Raw genomic sequence first — 19,375 nt, 5'->3', positions numbered from 1 at the left:
AAAATATTAGCTTTCTGCAGTAAACTGCCATGAGTGGGACAAGTCATGCCCACCTAATTGCAGTGCTTAACATAGTTATGTTAACAGTAACTAATGTGCATTAAACAAAGGAAACAGGAGACCTCAGTATCACTGCTTGCACACTTCAGAGCAGCTGGCAGGTTTGAAAAGATATTATCTGTTGCATAAATACAGATTGCTGTTTGCTCCCATACAATATACCAGTGTGTAATAGACCGTCACGTATTTATAAAGATACATATTACAAATCAGTCCTGTTCCAACAGGAATAAAGCTATGGAAAGTATAAATGTCAAAGCTATGGAGTGAGAAAAACTCAACAGGAATATAACTCATTAAAGTAATGTCATGCACTCTATTACAAAATAGAAAACCAAACTAACACGTCATGCCCACCGAATTAGAAGGGATTAATCCTGTTTGGTTCTTGACATAACATGTAAGCATCTACAGGTAATCTGGTCAATTTGGGCATCATTTAGAGTCAGTGCAGAGAAACAAGTGCCTTTAAACACTGAGGGATTTGGTCTACATATGGGCACACGTGTGTATATCTATATGTACAACTATGTACATATAGATGTACAGTTACATATACATATGTGTATATATGCAGTATATGTGTATGTAGATACATATGACACAAATAAATAACTATAGGCATACATATACATATAGGGTGAGATAAACATGTTCCTCTAAGGAACTTGTTCCTTCCCATTGTTTGTCTCAGATTTGTTTGTATTTTCTCAGTTGAACTCTATCATACCAGGCAGAATGAAGAAGAAGCAGAGGTCTATTCAAACCTCATAAATTCCCAATAAAGTAGGTATATATCAAATATTCCACATGCTGAAGTCATGCTTTAATCTGTCCTCAGATGCCTCTGCACTAGGCTTTTTGATGCTCTGCAAGTATAAAAGGAACTGCCAAATTAATCTTGTGCCTCCTCTGCTCCGGAGCAATACTGGAATGGAATGGGATGGAATGGAATGAGATGGGATGGAACGGAATGGAATAGAATAGCATAGCATGACATAGCATAGCATAGCACAGCATGGCCTGGGTGAAATCAGGCTTCCAGCATCTCTTTGTAGAAAAAGCGGTGTGTGATCTGTAGGGACAGTACTACCATCTAATGTGCTTGGGTGATCAGTCCATTTGTCCACCTGGTCACTTACATGAGGTTGTAATGTCAGAATACTATAATTGCTATACTGTAGAAGTGTTTCTGGGAGGCAGCTTCAGGCAGGACTCTTTCCTCATCTCAGTGATGGAGTGCATTCCCTCCATCTGTCCTCTGCAGATGAAAAGTCACCCTGCTATCCTAAGAATTAGGCTGTGATATTTTGTGCCACCTTCTCACATTGGATGTGAGTCTCCAGGCCTCCTGCTTATTTGGTCCTGCTGGTCTTGGAGTCACCAGTGCAAACTGGTTGTTCTGTAGCATGGCGTTGGTTTCACTAGCTTAAATCTCAGTGCCACAGTTCCCTGGAAAGTCATCACCATGGGTAGGAAAGACTTTACTACAGGGAAGAGTCGGGTTTTCTATGGTTTCGTCTGTGCTTACTGGGAGAGGTGACAGAATTATAGAATCTTAGAGTCATAGAATCATGGAATCATTCGGGTTGGAAGGAACTCTTAAAGGTCATCTGGTCCAACTGCCCTGCAGCAAACGGACACCTATAGCTACATTGGGTCACTCAGATCCCCATCCAGACTGACTTTGAATATCTCTAGAGATGGGAGATCTCTGGGCAGCCTGAGCAATCAGTCTGTAATTTCTGCAAAAGACACCACTTAGGACCTCAGTTACTGCTTCATCTGGTATTGGTTATTTCAGCCCTCTGTCCCACCACAGAGTCAGGGAGATGCCAATTATTCTTGAAAATTTTTCACCTATCATATTCTCAGAAACCCCGTAACAGTCCAAGCACAGATTGCACCACAGTAGACCATCTTCAATAAAACAAGTTTCAAAGCATTTTCTACACTACCTATGGCTTTATCCTATCACATACTGACTGAAAGCACTGCTAAACACATTGCTGGTGGCTTCACAAAGTTATTTTCTGTGTCATGGGTGGGGGTAGTGAGATCTAGACGATCTTTGAGGTCCCTTCCAACCCAAGCCGTTCTATCACTCTGTGACTCTATTCTATAATTCCTCCCGCCTTGTAGAGAAAAGTTCCCATTCAGCAGAGAGGCAGAGCCCACTAGTAATTAGTAAAAAACATAAGGAGAAACTGGAATGAGCATTTGCAGAGAAAGAGTAGAAAAGGAGAACTTCCAAGTGTGAAACAGGGACACTTTGGATTACGTTGGCGGAGGAGGCTCTGAACAGGAACAAGTTACATCTCAGTGTAGTAATAGAAGCAGTGAGGAGGCCAGACTAAAATAAGCCTGCAGTACAAAGTTGTCGTGGCACGTCTGAGAAATCAGGGGGATGAAGGACAAAGAATTACTTGGTGGTGATGGCAGATGCTCCATCAGACTTCCCACAGATCAGCCAGATAGAAAAAGACTGATTGCGCAATCTATCTGAAACCAACATATTTGCATAATTAACCTTAATTTCCTCGCAGGATTCATTTTCCACCCGTTATTTGAACTGTCACTCTCAGTTCCACAGTGGCTGAGACAAAGTGGTTTTATGCACACTTCTTGATTTCAGAAGCTCTGATTCCTCCTTTTCTTTTGCCAGTATTTAACAGCTGAACCAGACAACCCAAAATCCGGGGTCATTTATTTAATACCAGAGAAGGTATTCAGAAATCCAAGCAGTGCAGTAATGAGGTGGTAGATCCGGCTGAGAGCTCTTCCAGGGATTTTTTTAGGTTTCACATTTTCCTGGTTCCTTCCCGTTTATCATCTCTGCTCGGTGACTCACAAAAAGACAGCAGAATGGAGAAGCAGAATGGAAAAAATGACTGCAAAAAATACAGAATCAGCACAAAATCAGCACCTGGAGTTATCTGCAGTGCTCCACAGGGATTACTGCAGTTACCCCAACCGGGAGAAATAGAAGAGCAGCTTATCCTGTCCCTATGCCCAGAGACAATAATTCCCCCCACATGGCCCCATTGCTTTGCTCTTGGGAACAGACCCAGCCTGAGGGGATCTAAGAGACAAGAGAGCAACCATGGCCAAATAACCAGGAGATCCTGTTGTTGCATCCTCTGGCATAGTTAGCAATATCCTTCCTTCCCTTCCTTTATCACACTACATTATTCCTCTTCATTATTATGTGCGCTACGGCTGCCAGCAGACTCCAGCTGGAATCAAGAGCCCTTGTACGAAGTCTTGAGCATATGCACAGTAAGAGCTGATTTCTATTTTAGCAGCTAATGATTGAATGGGAGATGGGGAAGGGGGAGGAGAAAATCATTTCAGACTGATCTAAATGCATCGGTTTTAGCTGTGAGCAAATATTTTATTTTCCCGTCCTCTTTCAGCCCTTTGGAAATGTGTAAGAAACACATCATTTAAATATTTACATTTTCCTCCCTTTCTTCAGTGGAAGATATGCACTGAATTCACATAAAGTTTCAGAGGAAGAATTTGAAAATTACTTCATTTAAAAAACAGATTTTTGGGTGATTATTTTCCTTTACACCCCTTATACGCCTTTGGAAACCACTTCGTAAAAAGCTGTAGTGCTTGAACAGTCTGCACACTTTCTTTACTGACTTTTCGTCTGATCCATGGGCACAGGTATGTGTCAGTTGCAGTGTCAAGTTGCAGTACACTTACTGGCTCTTAGAACAGAGATGGAACTTTTCAATAGAACAGCAAATTAAAGGCAAAGTAATTCTCTACAAGATGAGGTGAAGTCTGAGCCCTATTAACAAAATGACATACTTGTCACTGGCCATATCAGTGATGAGGAAAAGGATGGATGAGTTGAACATACAAAGAGAGAGAAAAATCTTGATTTTGTATTGATTTGCTCTTCTGGTGAGGAGAGAGCTCATCCCAGCATCGAGGTAGTAATGAGGGCAAAGTTGGGTTAGGTGTGACAGGTCTGCCACTGCATACTGAGTAATCGTCATGTTTGTTTCCTGGCCATCAATGGATGTTGCCAGCCTGGATAGCAACATATCTGCTGATCTGGTATCTGCCAAGGGTGGGCATGAGGTGGCTTGGAGGGAATAGGATCCAGCTAAGATCTTTATTTCAAACGAGACTGGGAAAGATGACTGTCAAAGTGCCAAACAAGACTTTGGAAATATGGGACTTCAAATGGGACCTCTTTTTCCCCAGAAATGGAAACAAAATCCTTCCTAGTGATAGAAATCCACTGAATTTCTCCCTTATCCTGCAAAAAGGAAGCTCTGAACTCTCATACATCAGTATGAGGTATTAGAAGGCTTTTTACCTTCTAATAAGGGAGGTTTTTTAAGAGTGGATAAATGTGTTTGTGTTCACTGCTAAGGAGAAAGCAGAGAAAGGAGAGACCCTATATGGCACCACTAAAGGCACTACATAGTAACAAAGGAAAAAAAAAATAAAACCATAGAATCATTAAGTTTGAAAAAGACCACTAAGGTCATCCAGTCCAGCCATCCACCCATCCCCACTAATCCATAGTCCTCAGTGCCATATCTATCCTTTTGTTGAACACCTCCAGCAATGGTGACTTCACCACCTCCTTGGGCAGCCTGTTCCTTAGGGCGAATACATTTTCAGTGCACTGACAAAAAAGACTGGTCTTACTCAGGCTCTAGTGCACTTTTGCAGGAAAATGAAATTATTGTTCTGTTGAATTAAAGAATTTAAAGGCCCAGGTGGCCCATGTCATCATCCAGACATTTGTTTTTTGTAATCCTAGTTTTAAAGCTTCAAATATTTATAATCTCTGACTTTTCAAGAGGTTGTATCCTGTTCTAGGACTGGCGTGTTGATGGATTGTTTCCACTGTAGCGAGAAGTTCCTTCATCCTGACAGCATTAAGGGTAATTATGAATGGAAGAAAATGACCTGAAAGAGGAGTAAAGACTGAAGAACAGTTTGTGACTGCCATATTTGAAACACTGCTAACTACGTACCACAGGGAAACATCCAGATCTATATAAAAAGGGATGACATTCTTTGTATAATGCTGAACCAGTGTGCCCAGTGAGTAAGATGATTTGTTTCTACAAATCCAAGACAGAGCAGCAATGAAGCAGAGGTCATTCTGCAGGCAAAGGACCCTGTCCAAATGTCCCTGCCCCACTACATGGCCATGTCTCTCACCTGTCATTATATAGGTGTCGCTTCTGAGGTAGTCATCTGGGCTCTATTATAGTCACCTGGGAATAAGTAAGTCTTTCTGTTGTACAATTCATCTAAAACTATTCACCATGAGAAATGCTGATACAATTTTGGAGTTCGAATTGAAGCTACAATAGCCTCATCTGTCAGTAGCAAGGAGAAAAGAGAAAAGCTTATTCTACTATTTTCATCCTAATCTGTGACAGAGTGGCTCTATCTGCTCCCAAGTTCTTCTTCCTTTTTAGTATGAAATCTCCCAAGACCAAGTGGGATGTAACTATGTCCTTCCCATGAGCATCATTTCCACCAATGTCAGAGTCCTATGGTCACTGATCTCTCCATCCTGAACCCCACGCAGGTTTTTTCTTAGGTTGTTCCTGTGTTGGCAGAGGACCTTCTGTGGACTTTCTGTGAATGGGTCATGACGTGATGCCAAAGAAAAATCTTACCTGCCTCAATAAGATGTGACAGCTTGTTTATAGGGCTGCTGCCACTGGTACATGGCTTATCAAGGGGCATCCACTTGATTCTTCCAGTCACATTCTCGCACATGATGGTGCCAGAGGTAGGAAGCTGCTTATTGTAGCCAGTCGGGCATGTGAAACGTAATACTTGCCCCACAGAATATACTTGTTGTACGCTCAGAGAGGCATGAAGGACAGTTTTGGGCATACCACAAAAACCTGGGAATTCACAAAGCAGCACATTGTTAGTTTACATTGTTAGCACATTGTTAGGCAGATAGGTTTGATCTACTGCTTTTGTTTTGCATAGAATCATAGAATCATTGAGGTTGGAAAAGACCTCTAAGCTCTTGTCCAGACCAGCCATCAACCCATGCCCACCATGCCCACTAACCCATGTCCCTCAGTGCCACATCTACCCTTTCCTTAACACTTCCTGGAGTGGTGACTCCACCACCTCCCTGGGTAGCTTGTGCCAATGCCTTACCACTCTTTCTGAGGATAAATTTTTCTTAATGTCCAACCTGAATCTCCCCTGCTGCAACTTAAGGCCATTACCTCTCATCCTATCACTGTTACGTAGGAAGAAACAACGTGATTTGTATTCATATAAAATACAGGCAAGTAAGATATACCAAACTTTCCTACCTCTTGAACATCATTTACTTGCACGTTTTCACTTGCTCAGACAAACAGGTATTATAGCAAATTTATTCTCCCTGACTACCAAAATAATTAAAAATTGCTCATTATCACTCCTTTACTGCTTCCATGGAAATGAATGGGAGAAGTGTTACAGTACTGATTAGACTCTAACTTACTTGAATTGTTTACTTGCTTCGGAGGTGCTGGGCTCTGGGTTTCTCTTGCTGGCTCTTGTGTAGAATTTAACTTAGCTGTGTGATTCTTTGAGAACAAAAATTTCTCATCTGTGAGAAGAAGATATATTTACTGCATGATAGCAGGACAAAGAGCAGAGCTAAGCCTGAGCAGTCAGGCTTTTACAGACAGAACAGAGTTGTTAGAAGTTTTAATTTGCAAAGACAAGCACAAAAGATCATTTGTTACCAAAGTGCCCTGTTACATCTTGCATATTCACTCTGGGAAAACACAAGTGCCAAAAAAGTTGGTAATCGCTTACCAATGCACACAAGTTCATCGTGGACCCAAGAAGCAGTCCCTGATACCTTCAAACACCGAATGGTCAAGGAGTTCCCACTTCTTCTCCTGTAGCCATTGTCACACTCATAACGCAGTTTGGTCTTCAGTGGATATGTGTCAGCAGCCACGTCAGCAAATTCAGTAGTTGACAGAGGTGGGCATTTTTCTGCAATCAGAAAATCTATGATTTAGAACAGCCTGTGCACCTGCCTCCAAAGGCTTCCAGTATCTTTTTGAACTATCAGTGCCAGACTATGCTCAGTTAAGTATCTGGGCCTAATTTTGCTCCCAGTAAGAGGTTTGAAGTTATAGATGTTAGAAGAAGGGGTTTGGGAGATATTCACCTGAGCTGGCTAAGGGAAATTAAATTCAGCTTGGTAAGAACATCACCTGGGTGAAACACAATTCAGGTTGTCAACCAGAGTGAGCTCTGCATTACTGCATTTATGTCTGGGATCCTATGGGGCTGTGGCATTGAAGTTAGATGGGCAAAGGCTCCCCTGTACCAATTTTCTTAGAAAGAGCTCTCCATGTACAGATCTCCTGGAGCTGCTGCTTGCGACAGGACAGCACTCTTGTAGAAAGACATCATGGGAGGTTTGAAAGTCACCCAGGTGCAGCCTGGTGCATGACCATGAGGTGATGGCACCATGTGTTGCGGACATCCAGGTCTGTCTGCAGCTCTAGTTGGTCTGGAAGTAAACCCAGAGTCAGCTGAGTCAGTGTGCAAATCCAGCTTCCTCCTCCTCCTCTTCCTCCTAACAGAGGATTGGTCCATTGTTGGAGGGCTAAGGGATGAAACTGGGTGGCATGAAAGCAAAGGGAAAAGTTTTGCTTCTTTGATTGATTGTTTCCAGGTCAAGAAGAGGCTTTGGTTTTCTAATTATTAGTTATTTTGCATGATTTAAAATACACTTATTACTTATATTATTTTTAAAATATTGTTGTTATTAACTATCTTTATTCACGTTGGAATTAGCCATTACCATTGATTTTATAAGAACAGATTTGTGCAAAGTGCAGAAAAATTCCATTGGGAATCTCCACGATGTAACATGAAACTTGCATTTATCTACACTTAATAAAAAATTATTAAAAGTTTCAGTCATCTGCAAAAGCGGAGTAGACTCAGTTCTCTCTGGGCACACCAACAAGCAGCTTACTAGGAAATTAGTTTTCAAACCTATATATAACTTGTCCCCAAACAAGGATGTTAAGTGCTGTGTCATCAGCAAATTGCAACTAAATATACTTCTCAATCAGTTGGAATGAATTGAGATCATTTTCAGTGCACTTGAAAGTTGAGCTGCAGACCCAGAATATAATAAAGGCACTACTTAATGATTTTTTTAAGGTCTAAAGGCTGAGAAATCTGAAAATAAAACATACTGGGTGCATTGGGGCAGGCACTCGGTATATTTGGGTTCATGATCTGTGGCCCCTTATTATGCATAATAGTAACAGCTATTATGAATAAAATGTTTAATCACTGTCTTCACATTTTCTACAGCCATAATTAATTCAGCCTTGGAACTAGCGAGAAAGACTCTGAAAGGGCCTTGAATTCCTGATAGCTGTTCATTTGACATCTGCCCTTTACTTCCTAAAGTAACTTCTCCTTGAAACAAAGCCATGCCTATAGCAAACCAGCCAGCAATCCCCAAGCCCAGTCCTGTAAAGCTCTGTTAGAGCCACTCATCATTTTCTCACTTTGATATTTTCTGCCCTTTTTGCTTTTCATTATCCTGCACTTGACAAAAGTCACTAAGTTCAAAGAAGGCCACAATGAAGAGCATTGTGAATGGCTTAACAGCCAAGCCACACAAGGACTATTTTCATGCCCCCGTGTCTTTGTGTTTTCAAAGAACTCACCTCACAACCAAATCAGACTGTGGCTTCAAGTGAAGCACACAGCACTCGAAATAGTTAACCACATGGTTTACCACAGACTGTCAGGGTGATTAAAATTAAAGAGTTATCAGATGAGCAGCAAGTTGAGAGCACGTACTCTCACTTTCCCTATAAGCTAAAAGCATGTTTCCCTCAAGACTTCAAACGCCTCTTTGAAGCAAGCTGCAGATCTGAATCTCAACACAAGGTACCCAAACCTACAACTCTTTAGTCTCTTCATAAGAAAAGCCACAGCATCTAGCCTATTCATCATGAAGGGCAACTGTTGTTTCAGTCAATGATCAAATGAGTTTAGGCTTCTTCTGAAGTTGCAGGCATCAGATGAGGGTTGCATATAAATGGTGCACAGGGGTGGCAGTGAGCAATACCTGGTTTCCAGTTGAGCTGTGCCCTTGGATCAAAAGGTACAAGATTCAGTTGGATCTCATGCAACATTCCTATTATCTAGACTTTTCATTTCATCCACATCACTCACATTCTCACCTTTTCTCATCTAAACTACTGATGTATCTTCTTTGGCTTTTACAACCACATTCCTTCTGATCCAGAAAGAATTTAGAAAGATGACTCTCCTAGGCCATTCAGGGCTTCTCTTTGCTTCTCTCTGTTGGCTTCCACTTCTTTACTGTCACATCACGTGTTTTGAATCATGGAATCATAGGACCATCAAGGTTGGAAGATCATCCAGTCCAACCATTTGCCTACTACCAATATAAACCCACTAAACTGTGTCCCTTAGTACCACATCTAAACATTTCTTCTGCTCTCATTTTTGAGAATCTTCTCCTTTCCAACAATCATATCCTTTCAAAACCATTGGTCTTGTCATGTTTGACCTCCTCTCCCTTTTTTTTGATACAGAATTGATCAGCTTTCGGGTTTACTATTATACCAGTCCTCATGCATGAATATGGATGTGCCAAGACATCAACTGCCATTACTCCTCTTCATTGTCTCTAAGCGTCCTATCTGTGTTCAAGGGTGCTTTTCTTTAAGTGGGCTTTTACCTGCCTTTCAAGAATAAGTAGGTTCCCAACATGCTGATCTGTAGTACTTCTGTACTTCTAATGTCTTATATTTGAATGCTAAATTTTCTGTGTCTGACAGTTAGTGGCACCATGCCTGACCCAAACAAGCCCAACTTACCATCTCGCACTTCAGAAATTGTGGCAGTAGATAGTAATTCATGTGAATATAAATTACATAGTGATAGTAATTCATGATCATGACAATACACCCAGTGAAGTCCATCTAAGATTGGAAACTATAATTTGGCCACCAAACCCAAAAGAACTTCCAGTGCTTTGGCATTTAGAAGCTTCATAGGCTCAAACTAATTCATATCTTTAGACTCTCTTCAAGGTACAGTAAGTATCCTCCAAAGCTGCAGGGGCTGTATGTGGTTGCATACAGGCGTGCAAGAATGTTTCATGGCACTAGACATCACAGGATAGGGTAGAAAAACTGTGCCAAGGAGGAGTCAGGAAGAGATCTGGATTGTATTGCCTACCATCTCTACCATCACCCCAGTCACTCTTCCAAGAGTGCCCAAGGAAACTGGATGGTTTGACCCCAAAAGACTCAAAATCCCTGCAGTGTGGGTGATAGAAGAGTCAACAGATGGGAAAAAAGTGAGGCAACTAAGAAATAGGAGTGCAGGTCTACTCTGTGACTAGATTTCTGACTTTTTACATTTTTTAAGGAAGGTTAATTTTAATTTTCTGCTATTTTTCACCTAGGAGACAATTAACGTTAGTTTGTTTGTGTTCTCGTGATAAGAAAATGTAGATCTGATAAAAGACCAGCACACTCAGGAGACAGCTACCTCATAACCTCTGGTGGCCCAGTTTTCCACAGCCCAGCTTCTCTTCCTCTGACTTCTGCCTAATTTTACAGCAGCTCTGGGGCTACATTCGTGCCAATAATCAGTTTAAAAACCACTAAGATTCCATGACACTGTAACAGTGGTCTTTGTTTCAGTGTCCTCACATCACCTTCAAATCTCCTATTGGGATTTTGCCTCCTGGCTTTCCTTCAGCACACCGCTCATATCTCCATCCTCAAAGTTGCTGTTTACCCTCATTGCCTTCTACTTCAAACCTGATAATCACTTTCCTCTCTTTCCTTCCCTTGCAAGCTTCATCATCCCTCACCATTTTCATCTCCTCCCCACCAAAACTGCCATATGACTTTAACATTCAGAGCTACTAACTATCTAACCATTCTAGTCCTCATTTCTCCACATATCAACAGAGTAAGGGTAGATGTGCCACTGGGAGACATGGTTTAGTGGACGTGGTGGTGATGGGTTGATGTTTGGACTATATGATCTTATTGGTCTCTGCCAACATTAATGACTCTACAATTCTATGATTTTTAGTGCCTACAGCATTCTTGGAAATTTTGAAACAGTTTTTCAATATGATCATGTAGTGCATGGAGACTTATAATTCAGACGATCAATACCTGTGAAATGTAAAATGAAAAGCAGAGTATCTTTTGGTGTGCTCCCGAAAATTAAGGTTAAGCCTTCCAAGCTCTGCTTGTCATCTCTGCCATAAGATAGGTGGGTTCCTGCTATTCCAACTTAGGGAAAGATTCCCCTGTGCCATTTCAGATGTCTTAAGGCATCTGAGGCACCCATATAAGCTCTCAGACATGTTACAGGTGCTATCAGAGGCCAGTGCTAGGCAGAATTCCTTGATGTGCCTGTTTTTTGGCCTACAAACCATGCCGAATCTTTTGTAAGTTTATCATCCTGTGCTAAATGAAACTTAACTGCCTTCTGTAACTGATGCATACCTAACAATTAAATCACTGTAATTCAGTAATTAAGCAAGGAATACAGGCATTAGGGTGAGACTGGGTCCTTAACCAGAAATTAGGCAAGATAAACCTTACTCTATGCTGCAGGATTGAAGAGCTTTTCAATAACACATAAAATAGCCATAGAGATCCCATGGCACTAGTGATGGAGATCTTTATTTCAGTGCTCTGACCAGTTGAGAAATTCCATAAATTACTCGCTGTGGATCTATTTTTCACAGCTTCATCTCCTTGACTTTATCTCTACTTTCTATCCCTACAAGTTAGGCTTTTGGCTCTCCTCGACATTTAATGCCATCATCATAGAATCATAGAATCATTTGAGTTGGAAGAGACCTTTAAAAGTCATCTAGCCCTATTCCTCTGCAATGAACAGGGACACCTACAGCTAGATCTTTTTTTTCTTACATGCAGTCTAAATCTTCCCTATGTAGGTTCAGAGGAAAGAAAACCATTAGCTAAACCACATCAGTTCCTTTAGTGCTTGTATTTCTTCCCTGAGATTTCCCAGTCACATATATTATTGACCCAATAGAAATCTTTGCTCGCAGTAGTTGTTCAGTACCAGTTTTTGTGAAGCTCACCTGTGTTTTTCTCTTCCATATCTGAGTTGGCCAAGTGGTGTTAGACAAGGCATCAGAACAGCACCTTTCGTCCCAAATATGTGAATGGGGAAATTCTTAGCAGGTATTTTTAGTGATTAGTCAAACACAGGCAGTGAGTCATGCCATGGCAACCTAAACTCAGAATTTCCTCTGCCACGTGACGTGTCACCGGCGCTGACATTACTCTGATGTAAAGTTAAAACAGTGCCCTGCAGACATAGGACATTTTTCCCCTAAATACAAAGGCAATAGGAAGGGATCAGTAGGAAACTGGCTGTTTGAAGATCTGGCTAGGAGCAGGGGACGAAGCCAGGCAGTTCAAACACTTGCCAGTTCAGAGATGAAGAGAGCCTTTCCCTAGAGATGCCAAGGAATCCAACTATGTCAAAATGAAGAGATTTCCCCAGCTGTTCCTGAAAAGCTAATTCAGCCCAAGGGGTTCTTGCTGTCTGAAACTCCGTGCTCTCTAAATAGAGCATACCTCATGAAGACGAAACTGATATGGGTGAACAGAAGGAATTGATACCAGCAACTGGACTGAAATGGTAATGAACTTTTTCTAACTTGAAAACTTTTTCCCAGAGGGCCCAGTAGCAAGGTAGCTGTAGCTCTGCTTGCTTCTTTCCCATCTGATTAATGTCATGTGAGTCTATATGGATTTGTAAGCTGGCAATAGATGGAAGCTGTGGTGCTGAGCTGCAGACCTGATGTTTACGATAATTTGCCTGCAAGATTTTGGTTGTCTTTACTGTAGATTAAACACAGATTATTGAATTCATCTTGGTTTGTAACAAGTCTGCAATTCAAATGACAGAAATGCATTGCAGATGAAAACAGCAATAGGAAAGACACCAACCCTGCAGGGCAGGGGATGGATTTCTGTGTTCCTATTTTATTCTAAGGAATAGAGAATTGAATGTCTGCTGAGTGTGTTATTCTAGAACATGTTTCTATTGAAAAGACAGCATAAAGTAAGTTGGAGTATGAGCTGGGGACTTCTCTGTTAACACTTTGTTAAAAAGGATGAAAGCGTTCTTAATCTAAATATTTCCATAAACAAGACTGGAATTTGTTACAGTGGAAAAACCTTTCTCGTGCGGAGGGATAAGATATGAAGCATAGTTTAACCTCAGGAAGCTGCTTTCTTATCTCCCTCTGTAAAGACTGGAGCTGAGAAGGCATCTCTGGAGGACAGTAGGCATCTAAATTACATTCTTCAATGCAATGCCTACAGGTGCTTCTCTATCAGCTGCAGAGGTGAGTGAGCACTCTGCAGTTAGTGTTTGCATTGGGAATTAACATGGTGTAGACAGTACGCTGATTTCATTTCAATCTTAAATCTCCACTGCTGTGAGTTCCCAACAGAATAGCCTGAAGAGGGCTATTTGCTGTGTCTTCTGGTGACCAAGGTGTTCCTTCACTGATAATTTTGGGGGTAAGTGGTAGATGGAAACTTGGACGCGAGCTGGCAGCGTGCCCTCTCAGAACAGAAAGCCCACTGTGTCCCAGACTGAAACAAAAGAAGCATGGCCAGCAGGGCAAGGGACCTGATCCTGCCCCTCTGCTCTGCGCTACGAGACCTCCCCTGCAGCACTGCGTTCAGATGGGGAGTCCTTGGCTCAGGAGAGTCATGGACCTGTTGGAGTGCATCCAGGAGAGGGCCATAGAAACGATCCAAGGAGGATCTGTTGTGTTAGGACAAGGGGAAATGGTTTCAAACTAAGAGGAGAGATTAAAAGTCGGAAGGAATTTTTCCAAGATAAGGAAGAAGGTTTTACCATAAGGGTGGTGAGGTACTGGAGCAGGAAACCCAGAGAGGTGGTGATTGCCCCATCCCTGGAGACATCCAAGGCCAGTCTGAACAGGGCTCTGAGCAAACTGATCGAGCTGTGGATGTCCATGTTCAGGACATGAACAGCAGAGGAGCTGGACTAAATGACCTTTAAGGGTCCCTTCCAAATCAAACGATTCTACCATTCTGTAATGATTCTATGATTCAGTGATCTGTCTCCCTTCTTCCATAAACATATTTATCTCCATTAAAATAGATTCATGCTTTTTTTTAAAGCATAAACTAATGAGTGTCACCCAGCAGACAAATAGCAGACATTTCAAATCCCTCTGTAGTCACTAGAAAGGGACTTGCAGAAGGTGACTCATCACACCCTTATATGCAATCTGGTAGATGATCTGTGCCCTAAAAGTATCTCTTTATCTCCTCTGGCTAGGGAGGGGGTCTACTCATCCATCTTGATGGAGACACCAATGGTGCAAATGGCTAAAGTTAAGGAAGCTGAAATCTCACACCTGGTATGAACTGGACAGGGGACTTGCACTGCAAATGTGGATTTGAAAGAGGGAAAGTTAGGAAAGAGGGGGAATGTTTCATAAGGGAGGGAACGGTAGGTAAACCAGCTCAAATGCAGCCTTCTTGGTTCTGTGGTAAAGTCACATAGCTCCGTTTCTTTAAAGGAAAATCCTGAATGCAAAATGATAGGAGAACATAGTGTCTGATTTTGTAGGTATTCTATGTGAAAGCATCATTTTGGTATGTGGCATTTGGTTTTTAAATAGATTTATCTCATTTTTTTTTATTAATCTGTAGCTTCTTTTACACTTGGCTCTTGAGTATTTTCCTCTAAATGGAATTACACATCACTGAGAAGGAAATTTGACTTTTTAAGCAATGGTGGACATTCAGATTCCTTTGGCTGGAACTTTCTCAGCCTTTCCTTTTGTTGGATTGGAAGGGCTATGGAAAATATCCTCTCTGATAATAACTGAACTGGATGATCAGCAAGTGTCCCAGTCTTGGACAACACTGAAAAAAGGCCTGGTGGGAATCTTGACTTTAAGAATTTAGAACTCATTTGATTTGACTTATGATCTTAGTGTAGAACTGGTCATTGAGATCTTTGTTGGAATTCTTGTGAGTGGAATGGAAATTATCTGTCAGCGTTGATTGCTTTTTCTGACCTTGTGATGAATGGAACATTTTGACAACTAAAGAAAAATATATATCCTTTTTCTGAATGTTTGCACTTTAAAAAGAGAGAACATCAAGAAAAAGCGGCAGATGATAAAGTGCTGGGATGAGGAACAGGGATTTGAGCAAAGAAAGTCATAAGAGGACTTAGGAAATGTGATTTTAGAGAAGCACTGAAGGAGGTGGAAAGAAGAGTAAGTAATCCAGGTTGGGAAATTGTTCCAAGATTTGAGATAAGTTCTGAAGATGGAGAACACAGGTACTTAACATCCAAAAGCTTGGATTTGAAGATGCAGCTGATGTAACAGGAGAGACAAAGGTACTCAGCTGGACATCAGGAAATAAATCAGTGGGGCCAAAATCATGATATTACAGGGAGCAAGTGATGCTATATAGTGAGCAGAGACAAAGGTCGTTTTTTTCCAGTAGCAGCTACAGTGGATTTTTTTTTACCATAATAAAAGGTAATCATAGAATCATACAGAATCATGGCATCATTTAGGTTCTAAAAGACCCTTAATAGCAAACTGGAAGTGAAGGACATATGGGGACATATGTAGGGAGGAGATCTCTCTATCTCAGAAGCAGATACTGCAGGCTTTCTTTCCACAATATTCTTTTTTCTTAGCAGGATCACAATTTTAACAATTAAAAAATTAGTTTTAGATTGTAACTCTGTGATGGGCACTTTGCTGCTGAGGATCACTATAACTGGAAGTTCTATAAGCATATTTGCTCTCTATTTGACCTTAAAAGAAGCACTTGTGTGTGGTTGACAACTTTAATTTATTCTGCACTGCCTTTCAAATCCATGGAAGCAAGTGCTAATATGCAAGTATAATGGGAAAGAAATTCCTCTCATTTAAATGACTGAGATCTGGTACCCATCTTGTGTGAATGAAATTCAGCTGAATGAAATTCTTCCTTTTGTGAGTTTTAATCCCTTCCAGGTTTGACTTGCAAATATATTCAGTATATTCCTGTAAAATGAATACCAAGATGGAAAGGTCATAGGATCACAGTCTAGCTTTTATCTCGTATTTGACCCTCACCTAGCATGTGTCTTGTCCATGCCTACAGCTCCTAGGCACTGCTGCTGTGCAGGGTAAGTGAGGTAAAAGTGATGTTCTTCAGGAGAAAACCTGAATTTCTCTTTTCCTCTTCAGCACTAAGGTGTAGTTTATATTAACGACCCTTGGTTTCCCCATATAATGTCAGAGAACTTTGCCCTCTGCAAAACACTTTGAGACCCATCAGTGAAACTGTTCTTTGAAATAATAGATTTTATTTTCTTTTTCCCCCAATGATATTTATTCCCGACGGTTCTTTTTTTTTTTTTACTGAAACTCTTGCAAACAACAACTATGGCAAGATCTGTTTACTGAACTGAACCTGAAATATTGGGAAGAGCTGAAAAGAATAAGGCAAAATGACATGACCAGGATTGTGTGTGTTGGGATGAGGAAGACATGGCTCTTTTTTGACCACGTTGATCTAGCTTCTTTCCTTTTTCTTTGCTTATGCCAGGTCTGCTTGTTGAACCCCATAAGTAATAAACACTCTCCTTGTCGAACCCCATAAAGAATAAATACAGCAGGTCTTGCAACTGCAGTACTTCAGGCATTTATACAATAAAAAGTCCTAAGCTGGTACAAAGGGCAGTGTTTCTACCCATTTGTGTTACTTGCAGAGACGAATTTATATAAATCATTATGTATGAGCACTGGGAGAGACATTCAAAATAAATACAGGGAGCTGAGGGAAGCTTAGAGGTACAGCGAAGAATGCAACGCTATGCATTTGTTTATTCATCAAAGAACTGGAACATGTGAAATTGCATAAAATGCAACTACTTAACACCTCACCATTTTTTTTTCCAAAACCCAGAAAGATTTCTGATAAACGAGACTTGTCAGCAAGAACTCTCACAATGTCTCCTGGGCACAGTAATACAGAAAGCAAGATGTAGGGACCTGACTCATCCCAGAAGCGATCCCATCCATTTACATTTCTCTGGCTGAAAGTCTCACTGCGATGCTCTCACATGCAGCACTTGAACAGCTGCCGTGGGCAGTGGTACTTCGTTTGGCAAACAAAATACCCCGCATAGGAAAAGGTTCGGCCTTTACAGTCAAAATTATTTAAACAGAATGAAATCAGCTGAGGGTGAAATATTTGTTGAAGTACTTCTGCATTAATGGGTAGAGCTGTTTGGATATAAGCATCTCAATCTTTCCTTGAGATGCCCTGACCTTAGTGAAAGACATAGCTCTGCTGGAGATGATCCATTAGCTGTTAAAATATCAGTTTATCCAAAACCCTTTAGGCTATGTCTGCTCACACTTCTGAACCTAGGTGTCACCATCAGATACAGAAGGAAATACCACATTTATCCTGAGAATATAAGTTTAATCTCCCCTGAATAAAGCAGCTGAAAAGCAAACACACTGATACATCACCAGACCACTCCTTAGTGCACACAATTATCACAGTAAATAAGCCAAATATAAGCAGTTTTGTAATGCATACACATATAAAACCGTGCTGAATGAATTAGCTGCCTCCATTTATATTTTAAAGGTTCTGCTGCTTGGGAGGTGTGGCTGAAAGGACATTTGGTACCTTTAGTACCTATAGCAAAGTTGGATGGCACATTTTAGCTAATAGCAGGGCTATCAATTTTATCTATAGAAGCAACGACATTTCAGTGTCTGTTTTTATATTTCCTAATGTACAAAATGGAAAAACAAATTCAGAAGCTGCCTGAGAAGCCCAAAGTTGCTTTGATCTGCCCACTGTTCCAGTGGTGGGTTGGAGGATACATACATTACTCAGACAAAAGTATCCCATGCTGCTCTAGATTGTCTCTGACTGATGCTTTGTGGGCACAAAACCCATTCCTCTCATTTTCTTAGAATAAAAATTCCTTAGTGCTTAACATCTTTCCTTACCTGAAAGCAGTCAGGATGTTGCGAACATCCTCCAGCAGCCACCACGAAAATGCAAATCATATTTTCCCTCCCCAGAAAGCAGAAATAGTCATTTACCTGCCCTTGTCCCCATGATGGATCCAAGCAAGAGCCACATCAAAAGGTGCTTGAGCTCCATGGGACTTGTTTACATCTTTCCTCCGTAACGCCGAGGATGGTGAAGTTTCTGAGAAGCGAAGGGTTTGTGTTGGCTGACCCTACAAGCTGTCTACTGCATGGTTAGCCCTAGAACTACCAAGGACTAGCAAGGACTCTGTGGTCAGCAAATGGTCGTTTCACTGACTGGCTCTGCAGAGAGATTAAAGGCTGCTCCCTCTTCAAGTATTAGTAGCTTTTATCCAGGAAATCAAACTTAATGCACAGCGCCGCAGTGCGTGCCGTCGTGGGGAGGAAGTGGTTTGACACATCAGAGCTGCTGACTCCAGAGCTGTTCCTGCAGCTGAGGGCAGTAGAAGGGGCAAAATATTAGCAGGTTTCTGCAGCCTCTCAGCTCCAAACATGTGGCTGAACAAGCATTTGAGAAGGATCATCACCATAGTATAGCTGTCTGGTGTATGAGCGTGGGTATTAGACACAAACTGTGTGCTCTGCCTATGGAGTAAAAAGTCCCAATGGATATTGCTTTGGCTTTTTGGAAGTCTATCTGCTCATAGTGAAGCCCCACTTCATTTGTGTTTTGATGCATGCAGCTTCTCTGAGGCAGCTGAACTCCTGAAGGAAGGACGTTTGACCCCTATCTATGATCCCCTACCTATAGGAATGAGGTTGGCAGTTTTGGGAATGGCTTCTGTTGTCCATAAATTGTTTAGGTTTCAGCTTCAGCAAAGCTGATTCCTACAAATGGAAAATTGGAAATGAGGAAGGAAATATTGTGCTTTATCTCCATGTAGTTTTTCTACAGCCATTCCCACAGAAATAATTTTCAGTTAGTATCTTGAGAATTAGTAGAGATAGACCATATAAAAATTGATTTTAACTGCTTTTTTTTTTTTTTTTTTTTTTTTTTGCCTTTTTTCCCCCCCACTGGTTTGGATACAACCATAAGATGCACTACTTACATCTGTTCACCAGGGACTCCATGCTTACAGGTATTCACTGGCTTTGTTTTAGTAGTGAGGGCGCTTTCACCAAATTATTTCCCATATGTAAGAGGAT

General features: G+C 41.2%; 1 protein-coding gene across 1 annotated transcript; it reads right to left on the bottom strand.

Annotated features, from left to right (window-relative positions):
• Window positions 1-2,907: 2,907 nt before the first annotated feature.
• On the bottom strand, window positions 2,908-18,338 carry IL15RA (interleukin 15 receptor subunit alpha; the record flags this gene model as incomplete). Its single annotated transcript, XM_079543494.1, has 5 exons — window positions 2,908-2,951; window positions 5,727-5,960; window positions 6,563-6,670; window positions 6,883-7,068; window positions 18,278-18,338. The coding sequence occupies 5 exons, from the start codon at window positions 18,336-18,338 to the stop codon at window positions 2,908-2,910; spliced, it is 633 nt and encodes a 210-aa protein (XP_079399620.1).
• Window positions 18,339-19,375: the final 1,037 nt, after the last annotated feature.

Source organism: Tetrao urogallus, assembly GCF_951394365.1.
Source record: "Tetrao urogallus genome assembly, chromosome: 1".
Lineage (NCBI taxonomy): Eukaryota > Metazoa > Chordata > Aves > Galliformes > Phasianidae > Tetrao > Tetrao urogallus.
Note: the sequence above shows the minus strand (reverse complement) of the source record. Positions and strands in the feature narration are given on the sequence as shown.